Source organism: Eumetopias jubatus, unplaced genomic scaffold (genome assembly GCF_037043125.1).
Source record: "Eumetopias jubatus isolate StellerSeaLion01/CBP00866 unplaced genomic scaffold, mEumJub1_p1.0 scaffold_8, whole genome shotgun sequence".
Lineage (NCBI taxonomy): Eukaryota > Metazoa > Chordata > Mammalia > Carnivora > Otariidae > Eumetopias > Eumetopias jubatus.
Window position 1 is genome coordinate 16,332,424 of NW_028274814.1, and position 19,040 is coordinate 16,351,463.

General features: G+C 36.2%; 1 protein-coding gene across 1 annotated transcript in view; it reads right to left on the bottom strand.

Moving 5' to 3' along the window:
- The window catches only part of PLXDC2 (plexin domain containing 2), a 468,788-nt gene that overhangs the window by 125,873 nt on the left and 323,875 nt on the right, over positions 1-19,040 (bottom strand). The window contains exon 7 of the mRNA XM_028114162.2: positions 9,396-9,495. Coding sequence (XP_027969963.1) covers positions 9,396-9,495 — 100 coding nt within the window. The remainder of the gene's footprint in view (positions 1-9,395; positions 9,496-19,040) is intronic.

Consider the following 19,040-nt stretch of genomic DNA (forward strand, 5'->3'; position numbering starts at 1 on the left):
AGGAGGGGGGGTGGCCTCAGATGAACTCTTTTGGGGCTTGGAGGGGTTCTAGAGCCATTTGCTGAATGTATCTTCAGGTTTATTAGATTGGAAAACACTGCTTAAGAACCACAATCTAATTCATTTCTTTTTGGTATAAGGGAAAGATGCATATATCATTTTTAAGGTATAAACTTTATCGAACATTAGAGAAAATACTAATTTTAGGGTATTTATAAGGTTTCTTGAGGCACAATTTTTTTTAAGTTTTAAGGCACATAAAAGGATTATCCAGCTTCTGCTTTGTCTAAATAATACACCTTCCTATATACTGCTTTCTCGTGTATTTTACTAAATAAGTTCGTACTTGGAAATAAATAAAGAGCATTCAATAAACATGGCTTTGCCATGAGATCACAGGGTTGGGGGTTTTTGAGTCTCCTTCATACTCAAGTTTGCTCTATCATATTTGTGGGTGCTTAAAATACTAGTTTTCCTCTTCATTTCATATTATACTTTGAAAATCTCAAACTACTGACATGTTGGCTATGGAGCCTCTCTGGAAGTTAATTAATTATGCATATGGGGTTCAGGGAAAGTGACCTTTTCTGCTTTGCTAGTTATATCACCTGCTCAGACCCCTCCAACTATGGGGGTGAAATGAGTTTAACAAAACTAAGATTAATGAGAATGATTTTTGTTTGATGACCTGCCAATTAATGAGAGCTTCCAAATGGCCATTTTTGTTGTATTTCAGAGATAACCTCGGTCAGAAACAAGTAATTAGGAATGTATTTACTGGTAGCTCCTGCCAACACTAGAAGCTTTCATTTGCTTCCAGAAATGTATTTAGCTCATGTGTCTTCTTTAGAAAGCCAAAATAATGCTGTACCAAAAATTCAGTCTTAGTAGTGCTGATACAGCTTTACCTGTTTCCTTACAACTTTACAAACCGATTTTGACTATCATAACCATCAGGGGCTTTTAACAATTAAAAAAAAATAAAAGAAACTAAATCTCTGAGCAGACTAACATGTGGAGAATAAAGTTTAGTATCCAAAATCTTAAGGTGATATGATTCAAAGTGTGACTAATGAATTGCATTTTTTAGAAATTCTGAGCAATATTAACAGGCAGGAACAGAGTGATCATATGGAAACACCAGGAATCCTGTCCAATCAATATTCACTCTGGCCTAAATGAACACAGTTTAATGAATACCCTGTGGCATGATTAGCCATGATCTAGTTTGTTTGCCTGTTTTTAAAGCTAACATTCACATAGAGAATGTATGAGTCATTTCCTAAATTGGCAGATTCTTCCATTTATATAAATATTTTAATATTGTCTGAATTGTCAAGTAAATGATTTGCTAGCATGGCCTTACTTATGCATTGCCAATGCTTCATGACTCCTCCCAAGTGGTTATTTCTTTTCGAGTTCCAACTGAGCCCATCACACAGCACCACTCACTGAGAACTCTTTAATGTAAAGGGCATGTACTGCACAAGTTCATTCCTGCCATGAAGACTTGGGGAAAAAAAGAGACTCTTGAGAAAAAAAAAGAGAGAGAGAGAGAGAGAGAGAGAGAGAGAGAGACACCATTACAGCAGTGAATTACAAAAATGTAATCCACTAAACAAAATAGCTGGTTGGCATTGTTAAATCAAGCATCTACAAATAGAAGATGCTTTTGCTTCAAACATTTCTTTATTCCTTCTGTAGTTCTAATTCTATTAAACAAAAATGTAATTCATTTTGGCTAAGGCAATGTAAAATTTAGAGGGCCATGAAGTACTAAGCTGAGCCTCTTCGATTTTCTTCTCATCATTCCCTCACTGCTTGTGAAGTTTCAGGCCACTATTAATACCCAAATGGGCAGATGTCATAAGTTCCTTGAGCAAACATAAAGAAAATCAGAAAATTCATCTAAAACCAATCTTTACTTTTCTCCTTCTTTCACGTATATTTACCAAGGGCTTAAACAAGATGCATGTTCTGACTTCTTTAAGCAGTCTTTGCTCAAGAAGAGAACCAGAACGAACACTGGGACAGTAAATGGTCAAGAAGTATCTGAGTGGCCTGGTGTGGCATGTGGATGGCAGGCCTAACATCATGGCTCCCATTGACCTAGGAACTGTTCCTCTGAACGTGGTGCTTCCTGCGGGGGAACACACCTCTTTATTCCTGAGACTTATGGGGAGATTCTGTTATGTACATTGGCAATGTCATTAAGTCTCTGTGTGTGTGTGTGTTTTTTTTTTTCCTGGGAGAAAAGAAGACTGTGACTTTCTTAAATCAAATTGGGTAAAATGCAGTAAGATTTCCTTATTTAAAATCAAGTTTGTAAAAAGCTTTTCGTGCTAAATCATGCAGATGTTTGGCACTTGTGTAAGAAAAATCCCCTACATTTCCAAGAAACTAAACTTCCTAGAAAAAAATCCAACTGGAAAAAGTAACATGTGGGCATGTTTATAAAGGTATCTAACCAGTGTTAGTTAAAAATAGAAATATTCTATGTGTAGTAGGGAAGGGTAAGTTAAATAGAAATAATCATTATGTAATAAGGAAAATAAGAAGTAATTAAGGCAAAGGGAAGTATAAATTTGAAGGCAAACATGCGAGAGAAAAGTGGAAAATCGAATCTGAGGTCATAATTTAAAATTAAAAAGGCAGAGAGACCTTGATAGAAAAATTAGATTTTTCTATTTAGATTATTTTTGAGAACTATTTTGACTACTTTCCTATTCCTTCCACAGTAAGGGAACCACTGCAAAGATGAGCTTTTGATTCACTTTACTGAATAAAATAAAAGTACATTAAGTTGGGTTTCTCTTCCTTGGACCAATAAATCCTAGCCTAATAGGTACTCAATAGATATTCATTAAACACATATATGTGTAAATGCCTTGAATTTTTAATAATGTATTGAAGTCCTTTCTGTGACTTTTAGTATTTTATATTAGGAATAAATTATCAAATAAATCGAGAGACACATCTCTGTATTGCTAAAATTTTATTTTATCTGATATCGGTATAGGATAAAAAGTTAATGAATAAATGACTGAATAGATTAAAAAAAAAACATAGCCACAAGTCCCTGAAGGAATTGTTTTTCTTTCATAGATTCTAAAAAACACTCTGAAATATTTTACAATTAACTAATCAGTGATTTCTAATATCCAGAAAATTCGTAAATATTTGCTTCTTTTTAAAAAATCAAACATACCAAATACGGTATGTTTGCAATGTATGTATTAAGCAATAGAACATCATTTTTCATAACCCTTTCTATCTTGGAAGAGATTTATGAGAAGATATTTTATGGGGAAAATGTCATGATTTCTATTTCTTTCTCCTTTTGTTGAGCCTTGAGCGGACAAATGCATATGTGGGAACCAAAGCACCTGAGGAAGCTGGGCTGGAAAGAGAAGCAATTTTTATCCTCTGTAAAATGAATAATTTTGAAGTGCTTTCCATTTTGAGGGCCAAGAAGGTAAGAAGACCCAATTTACTAAAGGATTTGTGGATCAGCGTGTCCTTAAATGAATGAAAAGACCCTGATAACTTTGAGAGTAAGAAGAGAGGCTCAATTCTTCTAGAAGAGCTTTAAACTGGGTTATGAAAGAAAAAATATCATCAGTTTTTTCAAGATTATTCATTTCCTCCATAGTTGTCAAGATGCTTTTTTTTTTTTTTTAATTGCAGTTAAGTAATTATAACGGAGGTGTCCTACTAGCCAACCAAAATTACAAATTGTTTTATTTGGGGAAGATCAGTTATAATGGAATGTTTATATTTGAAAATTTACTATTTAATTGTATCAAAAGGTCTAAGGCTTTTTGAAGGCAAAGAAGTAAAATGTATGTTCTGTAAATGTTACACCTGAAATATAATATTTTATTTAAATATGTGTATATGGTCTATTATCACCCTGTCCAATATGGTAACCACTAGTCACATGTAACTCTCTAAATTAAAATTAATTAATGAAATCAAATTAAAAATTCAATTCCCAAATGTCATTAGCCACATTTCAAGTGCTAGTAGGCACATGCACCAGTGAGACCAATACTGAACAGTTCAGATTTAGAATATTTTATCAGTGCAGAAAGTTCCATTAGACAGTACTGGTCTATACTATTATGTTTTCGGGCAATTGAAGCTTCAGACATTCTGCAGAGTAAAAAACAAATCTCTCTTTTTGTTTGTTAAGTTTCTTTTTTTTTTCAGTCTGTAAACATAATTTTGGTCAAGTTCTTTGAAAAATTGCTGCCTGGTCTGTAAAGCTTATAAAGAGACCACATATGACAAACTTATACAATGGTCCTCAAAGAGTTCACTGAACTTCTGAATATCTTTAAAATATATTTACTCTCCAAATTAGTTGTGACTTTTATCTTAAATGCTAACATTTCTTATTGAGCTGTGAATAATAATAACAACAAAGCAAAGGCAAGTTGTAGCAGGAACAACGTCAATAAATTGAAGACAGCAGATGCTGATGAGAAAGGGATTGACGTGAAGAAAGAGGCTGGTGAGAAGAATAAAGCGGAGTGTTCTCAAGGACTCGGAAATAGCCGTTATCGTTAACTTATAGGAAAACCATTTCAAGTTAGGTCGGCCGCTTTCCAGCTTGGTTTCTTGGACAAGAATTCTGCGTATGTGTAAAACTAACTTTCACGTTACTAAAATGGCGTTGCTTTACGTTCCCAAATAAAAGAACTGTGAAGGCAAGAGTGGATTTCCTGGGTTTTCTTGCTGGAAGTGTTATGCTCTTTAAGCTCAGAAGGCAGAGAAAAGGTGAGGCCCGATGGAGGTCAGCACCCTAGAGATTCAGATGGAAATTCGGAGTGTTAAGTTGGAGCAGAAAGACACAACAAGTATGAATGGTCCTAGGGAGAACCGTATGTTTAGCCGGGAAGATCTCTGCACACTGTGTAAAAGAATTTGGAGGGACATAAGCAGAGGCTGAGAATTACTTAATAAAGCTATTTAACAAGAAATTATGGAAATGACACACGACCTATCAATACATGACAATGTGAAAACTTTCTGATAATCAAAAGAATATTAAGGCAACAATGAAATATCATGTTCCACCGATCAAATTTGCAGGGTTTAAAAAACGATAATAGTGTCTGAGAGCATCTGGGGAAATGGGATATCTAATAAAAAGCTGGTGGGGAAGTAAATTGGTACAACCTTTACAGACAGCAATTTGTCAAAGTACATAAAAAAAATCATCAACAGTCAATGGCCACACATTCATTTTTAAAGAGTTGTGTCAACATTTACAAACAGAGATGTTCAGCACTGTTTTGCTGATAATTAATATGAAAAGCAACCAACATGACAAACCAGTGTTCAGACAGGTCACATAAATTATGAAATAAAGGAATTTGTTGCAGCTATTAATGGCCACATTTTAGACAGGTATTTAGCAGTGTAGAAAAAAATGTGTTATATATGTGAATGGAAAAATAGGTGACAAATTATTTATAGCCCAATGCTAATTTTCTTAATGTGCATGTGTTTACATGTGTATCTACCATAAACACAAGTTTGGATGCAGATGCAGGGAAACATTAATTGGTATCTCTCTGTGGTAGATTTACAGACCAATTAAATTTTCTTCTTTGTATTCACTGTTATTTTACAAATTTCTCTGAATTAATATGCACTATGCTTATCATCACAAGTATGTTTTTACATTTGGATTTCTGTAATGAATAATCAAAGTCGTTGTATGTAGACCTCTTTCACATCTGTACCTGCGGAGACTGAAACAGCTGATCTCTGTGTTCTTTTTGTTTCTAAAATTCTACAAAATATTGTATGAAAAATAGAAGAGACCTATGGACAGACAGACACACCAAGAAGTCAAAAAACAAACGATACTTAGAATGAGTTTCAGAGAGAGGGTGTCGAGGTGTTTTCTAGTGGAAATCCCCTGTGGACCCATTCTCATGAGCACTTGTTCTGGATGTGGACATCTTAGCATCACTGTCTTTTTAAAGTGACAATGTTTTTTGTTTTGGGGGGTTTTTAAAAGATTTTATTTATTTATTTGATAGAGAGAGATGGGGAGAGAGCGCACAAGCAGGCTCTCAGCTGCTCAGGGAGCCTGATGTGGGGCTCGATCCCAGAACCCTGGGATCATGACCCGAGCCGAAGGCAGATGCTTAACCGACTGAGCCACCCAGGCGTCCCCTGATAGTGTTGATGCTGATGAAGCAACAATAAATATGGACGCAAACACAGTGCTTATTTGGTGCCAAGCACTGCATGCTATGTACCTCTTGCATCATAGGTATTAAGATGACCATTCTGTATGTTAAGTTATAGGAATTAAATAAAATGCTCAAGGTCTAATACATGATTAGTATTCCCACTATGGTATCCCTTATTCTTTCTGGACTGCTAATTAATTTTTATCTTTTATTTTCTTTTTTAGATATAAGGGTTAATTTCACCATGGGTTTTTTTCTTTTTCTTTTTGGAAAGAGCAAAGGAATTTCCCTTGTAACCTCAAAACTGTTCACAAATTTACTAACAATGCCTGAATTCCCTTTGATATTTTAAACTATCAGATCACCTGATCTTTTTTGAAAGGTAAAGACTATGGTAAGAAACCACGCTTGAAAGTTGCATTGACATCATTTACTATTTGGAAGTCTTTAAAAAACTGCAAAACAAGTTTTTTGTTGTTGATATTATAATGAAAGGGTGGGTGAGGAGAAATCTTCATAATAAATAAATTAAACCTACCTACCAGCTTTTCAAATGCTTTACCAAACCTTCACCAACTGAACAAAGAATGGTATAGCAACTGTGGTCCCACTGGGAAAAATTATTCTCAAGGTTATAGCTTGCATTACCATGTTGTCATGGGTAGATTAAGCCAAGGATCTAGGCTCTATAACCTGTGTAACTAAAATGATGAAAAGAACAGAAAATTGATCTTATGAGAACAGGGTCCTATGTAATGTACCTTGCAATAGAGAAGAAACGAAACCTCTCATTACTTAGGATAATGATGAGGTTTTCCCTAAATTCACTCAGGATAAGGAAAAGGGGGAACAAAGATGAACGATTTAAATTCCCTGTGAAGATGACTCCTAAAAATGAGGGTTGTTAAATAAGAGAGCAGAATTTTGAAAATAATTTAAATATTTATCTAAATTCTGATTGCACAAATAGGTTACATACAGGTCTCTAGGAATCATCTTATAGTCTCAGGAAAAAGTAATAGTTGTATAACATATTATGCTAACCTTGGGTTAGCCTAATCTCTGTCATAAATAAATACACTTTTTTTTTTTTTAGACTGAGAATACAATGCAACCATATCTCTCCTTCTCTAGAGAAGCTCATGTAACAGACACTGTTACCCTTATAAATGTGGGAACAGATTTTGAAGGAGATTTAAATTTTTGTTCCCAAAAAGATTTTTAAATAGAACACATCAATTCCAATTTTCTTGCTGAAATACGGTCCCATCTAAAGGCAGGGATGAGTGGATTTGAAACTCAGAACTTCCATTCTTTCTTGGCTAATTTTCTCAGGATGGGGAACAGTGAGGTCAACAGGAAATGTGAATGGCATTCCAGCAGGTGGCTTGCCTGAGGGAAGCTTTTCCCTAAACTTGTGCAATTTTTTTAGATGAATGCTGAGTCTCAACATCAGACATAATCTGTTCCCAAAATTCATATGAATTTTGCCAATTTACTCAATAAAATGTATATTTGGAAAAGATTTTTCTTCAAAACAAAACAGTTATTTTGTTACCTTACAACAAGGGATGCAAAATTGCAATTTGGGTTCTACGGTCTAAGCACAATTCTAACATGCTTCAGTTCTGAGACAATACTTGCATATTATATATTTGTCCAATTTTTTTCTTTTGTACTCGGGTGGGTCTTTTTGTCTAAACAATAATATACCAGAACATCAATGTGGACCAAGATGTCTTTTGAGGAAGCTGCAAATAATATTCTTTCTCTGAAGAAAAGCACCCACAAATAAACTAAAACTAGTGTTTTACTTGTGTAATAATTGACTCAAGTCATGCTTGATTTAACATCCCTGAAAGAAGGAATGTGAAAAACCCTCGTCCTCAAAGGGGAATCAACTGGCTCTCCCAGGACATGGCCTCTTATTTAAGAGGATGTCTATGTGCCTACACATGCTAATATATCCTTGCTTTGTTCACAGTATAATTTTGTTTCTGGAAAATCTGCCTTGATTTAATAGTTCTGTCAAATGTTACTTCCCAGTAATTCTCAGCTAATAAGGAGAAACTGCCATGGAAGATTCACATTCTTCACTAAGCATTATTGCCACAGATGAACATCATTCTAAATCATAGTTGTAAGATAACCCCTACTACGTTTCCAGCCAATACAAAAAGTCTAAGAATTTGAAGTCTAAATAATTTCCACTCCATTTACCTTCTGTATTTGAGAGATGGTATACTTGAATAGAATTAGTTCGAGGGAAGACCAAATAGCATATGCATGTGATAAATTAGGTCTACCCCTATAGTGAAATATAAGAAGGACTTTGAAGAAAAAAGGGAAAGAAATAATCTAAGCTTGAGATGTATTTTATTATCATCTCTCACTTTAAATAAGCATGTCTAGGACACAGTCATCTTCAGTATTAACACTCAAGCGTCCCTCAGGATTCTTCTTGAAATAGAGGTTTAAAAAACAGAAATTTTCAAATGATGGCTATATACATGATCAGAACCACTACCAACAGTGGTTTTCTGATTTTCTAATATGATGAATTTCTAATATTCTGAACTTCTAATATGACAAATAGTTGCCCAGGAACACATATGCTTTTATTCTACAAATGCAAACTAGATGAGATAAGTGAAAATGATTTAAACAAACAAAATATGTATCTTCTCTGTTAGAATAGCTCCACCAAAGTTTTTATTTACTTCAATTTACACTTTTTCTTTCATCTTTCTTCAGACTCTCACACAAACATGATACACATAAACATGGCACAAAGCTGCTCTTTTGCTGATAAATTTAAGCCAAACAAACAAATAAAACTCATACACCTATCAGTCAAATAATCTGTCATTCCTTTATGTTCTTCTTATTAATGAAAGAAATACACCTGTGCAATTAAGCTAACTATCCCAAAGACACTGAAATTACACACCGTTGGCTCGGCTGTTTAATTTCACTTTACCTAAATTATTAGTTGAAGAGTAACAGAGAGATAGCAAACACCAATAAGAGTTATAAACCAAACAATATAACGAAATAATATAATTTACAAGCAGCAATCGGTTAAGTGATTCTGTTGCTCAAATTATCACATCTGACTGAAATCAATCTCCTTTAAATTTACCCCACAGCAGGCTCAGATTTTGCAATTACACTTCTACGTACTGGGAATTTGCTGGATCCTGTGGACAACGACAAAGGCATCAGACAGCCCCACTTTCACTGGGTGGTTGGTCGAACTTATCTGTGTGACCAAGACAGGAATCTGGAAAAGAAAAAGCAGATTGCTATGTGTTAGATTTGAATTTCATTTGGGTTGGGGGCGGGGAGCGTGATCATCCTATTTACTGGATAAAATCAGGTGATGAAGATGAAGGACCAGGGAGAGAGCCAGTGGGAAATATTACAGAAGAAAGGCATACAATACCAAAACATAACATCTGTTTAGTGCTTTTGATGGATTAAATTGACAAGAGAGTTCCTGGTCCTATAGACAGCTGCTTGAGGATGAAAGTAAATAGATTCTCAGAGAATCTAACTGATGCTGAATGCCGAAAACTCAACTCATGTATAGGTGCACACGAGTGCAAATGAATACATTTAGTGCTGGCTGTCATTTCAGGAATAGAGACTCTTTTGTATCTTCTGTTTTCCTAAAATACTTTATATTACTTTCCATGGCTTTTTAAAAAAAATCCTTGTTTACAAGTGGCCTTATACATATAAAACCCAGAGAAGGACAAGTAAGTGCACTGCACTGCTAAATATATATTTAACAATATCATTACTGATTAATAGGTAGTGAAACTTGCCAAGTGTTAATGGATGCTGAACTTCACTATTCTGATTGAAACCTATATGGAAAACTTATGAATTATTATGGGTCATCTCAAGGTCACATTTCCTAAATTTAAACCTCAGTGGAACCCAAATCTGAATATGACAAACATTTTTAACATTTACAGTTTAAAAAAATTAAAACACATTGAGAATATATGAAATAGTTACAAATGAGACAAACTCTGAGAGCCAATTTTTCTAGATTTAGAAAAGAATCACTGGAGATATGATTACTATCTTTACTACCAGTTTTCTAGACATAAAAATGGGCACGAAACCATCTGCAATAAATAAAGGGCCAAGAAACAACAAGGGAAGGATAAATGTACCAACAAATCTTAAGGTGGAATGAGCAGACCGTGGGCCGCCTGTGGATAATTCATTTAAGACCGTATTAGATCAGACCTTGTTGTATAAACCATAATAAACAGCACAGAAATGAGAAGCAAGGGGAATAACTTGGGTAGAAGTTATAATAAAGGCTGAACTACTTACTCTTGTCCATGACATCATGAAATTGTGAAAGGGCTATTTTGTTGAAGGTAACCAATAAAGAGGAAATTTTAATGTATCTGAAATTTATGGAATTATCTCAAAACAAGTAAATGCAAGATGACATTTTCTCTTTATGTACTAAATTAGTCTGTTTTTTTTTTAAGGTTTTATTCATTTATTTGTCAGAGAGAGAGAGCGAGAGAGCGCGCACACAAGCGGGGCAGTGGACCAGAGGGAGAAGCAGGCTCCCTGCTGAGCAGGGAGCCCCATGTGGGACTCGATTCCAAGACCCTGGGATCATGACCTGAGCCAACGGCAGACGCTTAACTGACTGAGCCACCCAGGCATCCCTAAATTAGTCTGTTCTTAAACAATATTATGGTATTACCAATTTTATATCAGTATGGCCAGTTCTTAACCAGCATTAAGAAGTATTCTGATGGGGCACCTGGGTGGCTTAGCCAGTTAAGTGTCCAGCTCTTGATTTCCGCTCACATCATGATCTCAGGATTGTGAAATTGAGCCCTGAGACTGGCTCACACTCAGCGTGTAGTCTGCTTGTCTCTCTCCCTCTTCCCCTCTGCTTTCTCTCTCTGTAAAATAAATAAAAAAAAATAGTTTTTCTTTTAAAGAAGTATTCTGATATTTGGACAACAGAAAAAAATAAAACAAAGCCAACATTTCTGTCCCTAAAGGTTCACTTACTAAATGAAATTCTGACATAATTTATTTAGTGATTACTAAGCCATACTCAATATGAATATATGTAATTCCTTTTCTTAGTGGACATTATACGATTACTCAGTTTTATATACAATGTTGAGGAAGAAATGTTAATATAAGTGTAATTTATATTTAAGGCAAACTTATAGGGGCACCTGGGTGGCTTAGTTGGTTAAGTGACTGCCTCTGGCTGGGGTCATGACCTCGGGGTCCTGGGATCCGGCCCCCCATCAGGCTCTGTGCTTAGCGGGGAGTCTGCTTTCCCTTCTCCCTCTGCCGCTCCCCCCTGGCTTGTGCTCTCTCTATCTCAAATAAATAAATAAAAATCTTAAAAAAAAAGACTGACTTATAATTAAAGAAGAAAAGACAAAAACATTAGAAAAAACATAGATAATATTTCCAATTCCAGTTATATTTTATATATCCTAATAAGACAAAGTCACAATTGCTAAATAACATTATTCATACATGCCTGATCAGGAGTAAGTATGAAAGCTTTGCCAACTTGTATTTGTCACTTGCTTTCATTCTCCAACATCTGTGACTGCAATTTTCCTCTGTAGGGTGAGATATATTTTACCAGATAACTCTGTGGTGATTGTATTTCTTCTTTTCCCATACTCAAAGCAGAACTTGAGTCTGTACTGCTATCAGTTGGAAATTACTATTATACTACCATGAATATTATATTTTTATACAAGAGCTTGTTTATTGTCTCACACGTTTGGATTCCTACAGATCTAGTACCGTCACTTTCCCTTCTTCACGCATTTTCTATTCCACCTCCTCAACCTTTCTTCCTTATCTCTTTCCTCACCTAGCTATCTTTCATTTTGATTTCATTTTCTCCATCTCTTTCCTTCCTTTTACTCCCTTCCTTTGTATTTTGTCTGTAAGTCCAACCCTCTCCTCCTGTGCTTTTGGCCTGTGATGGACTGATTGTACTAATGGCCTCCTTGTATCCATACCCTTTGCCTTGTCACTTTTGGTCCCCTCCCACTTGGACTCTGGCTCAGTAATATGGCAAAGGATGATGACAGCAAACACGAAGCAAAAGAGAGGATTGAAAATGTACTTGCACATTCCACCTCCTTTCTGGGACTCCTGCCAGTTCTATGATGATGCATGCTGTTGGTCTGCTGAAGATATAAGAGAGGCACATGGAGGAACGTTTCCTTTCCAGCAGAGGTCATCTTTGACCAGCTGGCCCTTAGCCAATCGACCAGCTAACAGCTGGCACATGAATGAGCCCTGTTGAGATCAGCAGAGTCCAAACCAGATCAATAGAACTGCCAAGTTGATCCATAGGTATCTTGTGAGAAATACAAAATGGAGTTGTTTTAAGGAACTACATTTTGGGGTGATTTGTTACACAGCAATACTAACCAATACATTTTCTATTAGAGATCCAATAGCAAATACAAACTCTGGGTATTTCTACATAAAATAAAGAAGGATTCTTCCTCCTAGGTTTCAGGGAATCAGATAAATATCTTCTTTACTTCTAGGTACAATTAAACTTGAAAGGTGGGAATGTTCCAGTAGAAAAGTTTCATTTTCTGCATCCTGCTTTCACTCTTCTAGATCTCTTTATTTCCTAGTTTATGCTTTGTCCTCTGGATTCCAAAAAATGAAGACCAGTGTGTCTAAGTTACCTAGATTCAGACTCATTTAACCTAAGGAAAATCCATCCAAAATCAAAATGAATAGCCCAACAATGTAGACAGTTTTCTGTCACTGAAAACAATCCCATCATAAATTGGCCAGCCCTTTAGGAAGATAGTTGTAGATGACCTGTAAGGACCCTTTCAAGCCTCAGTTTGATGGTTTCACTCTATAGAAAGATTTTGACTTTTCCAAGCTTCAACAAGTAAGCTGTTAACAAGGGTGAAATACTCTATTTATAAAGAGAACTGAGGTAGGTAGAAATCATCATCTGCTTCTAAGAGAAACATTTTAACTTGCTGCCAGTTTTCTAGTTATATGCATTCATAGGACAGTGACTTCTGAGGAATGTCTGACAAGCCACTACTACCATAAATATCTCTATTATGCATCTTAGTATAATGTGGAAATATAAAGTAGAAAATAAATTTCTGAGAATATTATTTACTATATAAAAATTATTTTCCCTAAAAGGCACATACACTCTAGATGCTCTTTGATGAGATAGGATTCATTCACTCATTTACTAGACATTAACTAAATATTTTCTGTGGATTATTGTAGGGATTATAGAAGAGAATGGAACAAAGACCCTGCTCTCTCACTGAGCTTATATTCTAGAGGGCAGAGATTGACACAAAAACAAGTGAATGCAAAAAATAAAATATGGTGGGAGGTGGTAAGTGCTAAGGAGGAAACTAAAGTGTGGTAAAGAGAGAGAAGGGGTTGGGGGCCTCCTTAAGAGAAGGAGTCACAGAAAGTTTCTGTGATGAAAGGACTTTTCTGTAGTCATGAGCTTGCCATGGGGATATTCGAGGAAAACTCTGAGTAGAAGGACCAGTACAGGCAAAGGCTTTGACTTAATTGTTTTTGGTGTCTTTCAGAATTAAAAGGTTATCGCTGGATAAGGAGGAGTAAATAAGATTGTCAAAGGAGATGAGAGGTGGTGGAGGCAGATCAGAGGGAGCATTCACTCCCCGCAAGCCATGGCAATGACTGAAGTTGATTTCATGTTGTACAGTGAGAGTTTTGAACAGAGGAAGTATGTTCTCTTACATCTGAAAAAGATCTCCCTGGCTGCTGTGTGATCAAGACTGTAGAGGGCAAGGGAAGACGGAGAAGCTAATTAGGAAGGTATCACAGTTGTCTGCAAAAGAGATGAGTGGCTTGCGCTACACTAGAGTGATACATGTAGGAGGTGGAAGTGATGGAAAGATGGGTTCCAGATGAATTGTAAAGGCACTGCCATGAAGCCATGCCATGGATTTGGGGAAAGGTGGGAGAAAGAGGGAGCCAATGACGTCACCATGGCCTTGGTCTGAGCAGCAGGAAGAATGGCGTTGAGCTCTTCACCGGGGCCACTGTGTTGTACACCCGCAGGGCTGCTTTCCCACTGCAGGCCATGACAAAGGCGCTGTCTGCCCATGCGGAGGGCCACGTGGGCAGCACTGGAAAAGAGTACGGAAATGTCCAGAGACGGACAAGATGAGAAGCGGAAGGTTTGGAAAGGGATGATTCTATGGCAATACCACTGGCCTCAAATGCTTTTCTTTTAAAATTGTATAGAGTTCATGGATACAAGCACGATTTTCTAAAACTGGGGTCTTTTATTATATATTTTATTAAACATTAAAATGAAAATGTACAAGAAGCTCTTAGTTCCCTACATTTTCCAAGAAGGCACCCAAGCCGTTTATGAAACAATTGCATATCAGGTTTGGAAAACACTACTTGTGGCAACTGAATTAAATGCTTCATATTGTAAAAGATTAATGAGGAAAAGATGAACAAGTCCAGGCTTTCTCATAGATTTCTTTCAGAAACAGTCTGCCTCTTTCCACCTGTGATTGCCATAGATCCCTTTTACCTTGCTTTCTTGGACTGTAATCTTTTTATTTCCAGACATCAAAGGCATGGGGCTGTTCTCTGAAAAGATCGTTCATCCTCTCACTTACTGCAGGTAAGGAATTGGGCTGTGTCAGCTCTCTGTGAGCAAGTCAGACCAGTCTGCAGAATTCCAGGAGAGTATTTAATTAGAGACCATTATGATGAAGCAGGAGGACTGTTAAAAGTCGCATTTAACGTGAATTACTTTGACCAGTAGCAACAAAGCAATTGTGTGTGTGTGGGGGGTGTGTGTCTGTGTATAAATAAACCATCTAGAATTATAGCCAGTATCACACAAAATTAGCATAAGAAAGGGTTGTCATATTGTTACAGTCATCTATTCTATAGAAGACTCTCTATGTACAAGGATAGGAAGTATTCAAGTCAGAGAAGCTATGGCCAATGAGGATGTCCAAGCATGAAAACACTAAAAATTTTGCTTTATGGGAAGCCATATTTTTATCCCTTCTACAAATTTCCAGTCATTCTCAAAACATTTCCTAAGTTAGTTCCTGGGGTTTTCAGGAAGCCATTCTGAAATAGTATCAACTCTAAACTATAGAAGCTTTTTTTTTTTAAGAAAAAAAGTAATGTAGCTTCATTATTTTCAAGTGCCTATAATATTTGCCTTTTTATGATTGAAGCAAAGCTAAATTTTCACTCGGCCTCTGTATGATTTGTATTGAATCATAAATTTCTGAGAATGAGTTTTACAATTACATTCATTCCACAGGATAGTTATAGAAAAGGAACATTCTTAACACCAGCTAAAATATGCTTCCATTTCAGCTTACACAAGCATTTATAAATTCTTTGTTTAGGTGTTTTAATTTTTGTTCCATTTTACAGGACACAGAGAAGTTTATTTTTTAAGTAAGCATAAATTTTTCTAGAAGCGATATAGTGAAGCAAATGAAGTATGGAAACAGAAAGGAGCTGCAATGAGCAGACGAAATTAAGGCAGGAAAAAATATTAGGGACGGGCCAAGGTGAGGCAGAGCACACTAGTCTTCCGGGGAAGGTTCAGAGACAAAAGCTGCTCTCTCTTCCACGCTGCGGTGGCATTCTCCAGGACACAGGGGCCCAACACGACCATAAAACGTGAAGTTTTATGTCTGTCTCTAAAACAGGGAGGTAATAGCATGCTGCTTGAGGCAGAAGTAATGGGACTTTATTTTCCTCTCTCTTCTGCACTGCAAACCTCACCAAAACATTCATTTGTTTCCATTATGGACCCAGCTATTTATCTAATAGGCGGCACAGCATCTCAGCAAGGGCTTGATTGTGTAGTGTGTGTTCCAAAGTATGAATCACATGCCTATCACTGGAGAGGAATTACTCTAAACTCATTTTTGTTCATTCACTAATCAGCAACATGGTGTCAAGTAGGTTAATATATATACATTTAAGAAAACCCAAAGCTCACTATATTTTACCTCTTCTCACCTGCATTCAACCTTTAACTTCCTACCTCATCGTCTTTAAATGTCAGATCTGGCTTCTGTGTTACTCAGTAGGGCATCCAATTATAAGGAGTCATGCTTTTCTTTATTACTATCAAAACAACACATAAAGTCCTCAGTATTACTGCTTAGTTGTCAGAAAACTACATTCGAACAGAAAGGCTTTCAATTAAATTTGACGATATAAAAATCCATTTGCTTTCCTGAATATTGTTAACATTTTGCACAATTATTTTAATCCTAGCTTACAGTTATGAAACTCCTTTCATATGCCAGGTATTGAGCACTTGATGGTATGAAAGCAAAGGAGAGCCATAAGCCAAAGATATATGTTCTTAATGTCCCTCTATACCCCATCTCCATAATCACAGCCTATAGAGAATCTGGAAGCAGACAACAACATACAACTGATAAGTAAGGACAGCCCCTCTATTAAAAGAGGAGCTTCAAACTGAATCTTGACATAACTTGTGCTAGCCTGGGGTAAGAAAGAAGAAATAGCTGTGGGAGAAACTGGAGGAAACCCTGAGTACACTTCCCAGCCATCTGTTGCTATGTAGACATGCAGAGCAAGTGGTCAAAGGCTTCTAATTTCTCAAGGGGCAATGCAAATCTGTATTTTTATTTAAAACCCTCTGATATCTAAATGCTGCCAACATATCCATTTTACAAACACACACACACACTCATGTGCACACACACACACACACACACACACAATCACTGTGACCTCTGATTTAAAGATAGCCCCCGACTGACTTAACAACTAGAGTTGGAGCTTCATATAAAATAAGACAATGAGGCAGATGTCTGTCTGAAGAAGGCTGTGCAACTGGGCTCAAGACAGTAAAACTACGGTGGGCACTTTATCTGGGCCTTCAGATAGACGATGGAGCTTGTCTACACAAGGGGAAAAGAAACTCCTTGGGCTTGGAAAGACATAAGGAATGCACAGGCCTTTCACCTCAAGGAGGGACAAAAGAGCTCTATGGTCAGTCGTGAACAGGGAGACAGGATGTGGCTTGATACAGCCAAGAACAACCTCCCAATGACCTCTCAGGGATGGGAGGTAAGAAGGGCTTCAAGGAGAAAGTGCACCATAAAGATCAAATACATTCACCACGAAAACATAACAGCTAGGGGCAGGGCCAGCATTAGAATAAGTTTCTGTCTCTTTTTTCCTTTTTTAAAGATTTACTTATTTATTTCAAAGAGAGAGAGAGAAGAGAGAGGGAGAGAGAGAGAGCACATAAGTAGGGGGAGGGGCAAAGGGAGAGAGAGAGAATCTTCAAGCAGACTCTCCACTAAGCGTGGAGTCTAATGTGAGGCTCAATCCCAGGACCCTGAGATCATGACCTGAGCTGAAATCAAGAGTTGGACGCTTAACCGACTGAGCCACCCAGGTGCCCCAAAGTTCTGCTTCTAAAATTGTTTCTTCTAGGTAGACTCTTTTACCTTTGTGACTTTTATTTATTTATTTGTAAATAAATTTGTTATTGAAACATTTGTTATTGGAGCATTTGTTACTGGAGCATTATAAAGGAAAAATGGTTCAATTTGTCATTTTCTTACACCGTGGAAAGCAAAAAGAAATTAAAACATCAGGAGCTTTTATATGTGATATAACTAAAAAAATTAAAATACATCCACCGATGCAAAAAAATTAGATCTTAAATAAAGGCATGTAGATACAATTTTATAGTTCATGTATTTAAAATATGGCCAACACAATAATGTAAAATCATATGTGTCTACATCTTCTTTAGAATGATTTCTTGAGAGCTTATAATCAGCATTTTATGTCACCTGGGTTTTCTCAACCTTGCATCATAAATTTATTAAATAAATGTTATTTGAATATAAATATATAAATATATAATATATAGGTATATATTTCATATGTATGTGAATACATATGTAATTCTATGTAATTCTACTGGTACAACTATAAAGTTTTTTGGATGCGTATATATTATATAAACACATGTCCGACATTCTCACACACAGAGCAATAGCCATAAAGGCAAAAAACTTCATATCAATGGCAAATGTTTCACTGCTCAGTTCTTTTTGGGTTTCTCTATTCTCTTGAATTATTTTTTTCTGTAAGTTCTACAAGCTCAGCAAGCTTCATCTTTCAATACTTTCAGGATGAATTAAGAATCATTACAGTTTAAATAAGAGAAATAGTCTTAAGAGAAAGTATAAAAATGCATTAAGGGTCCATTTAAACCTATACCCAACTGGCAATGGTGATTTATTAACTATGCATTCTTCCACAGAAACAGTGGATATTACACTAAGGTACATTAAGTTTAAATACTTAAATGGTAAAATAGATTAGAAAGTGTTTTTACTTAATAAACAATAAAGTTCCTCTATACTGACTTCCTCTAAAATTTGCTGAAGGAGATAGTGAGGCATTCAGTCAAGAAAGTGGATAGAATAGGCTGACTCGCAGGTAGGGTACACATTCTCTGTGATTTCCCCCCGCTGCCACATAGAAGGACTAAATGACTTTGTTTTTTTAATTGTGTTGTCTGAAATTGATGACTACCCTGTCCCTCCCATGAGCTGCTTAAAAGAAAATAACCAAAGTTGCAAGAGAAACAAAGAATCACATCCTCCCCTAGTTTGTATCTAAAGTAACAATAAATTCAAAATACATGAAGAGAAATAATGCAATAAATTCAAAATACAAAAGAGAAACACAAGTCAGAGGAAATGCAACTTCTGA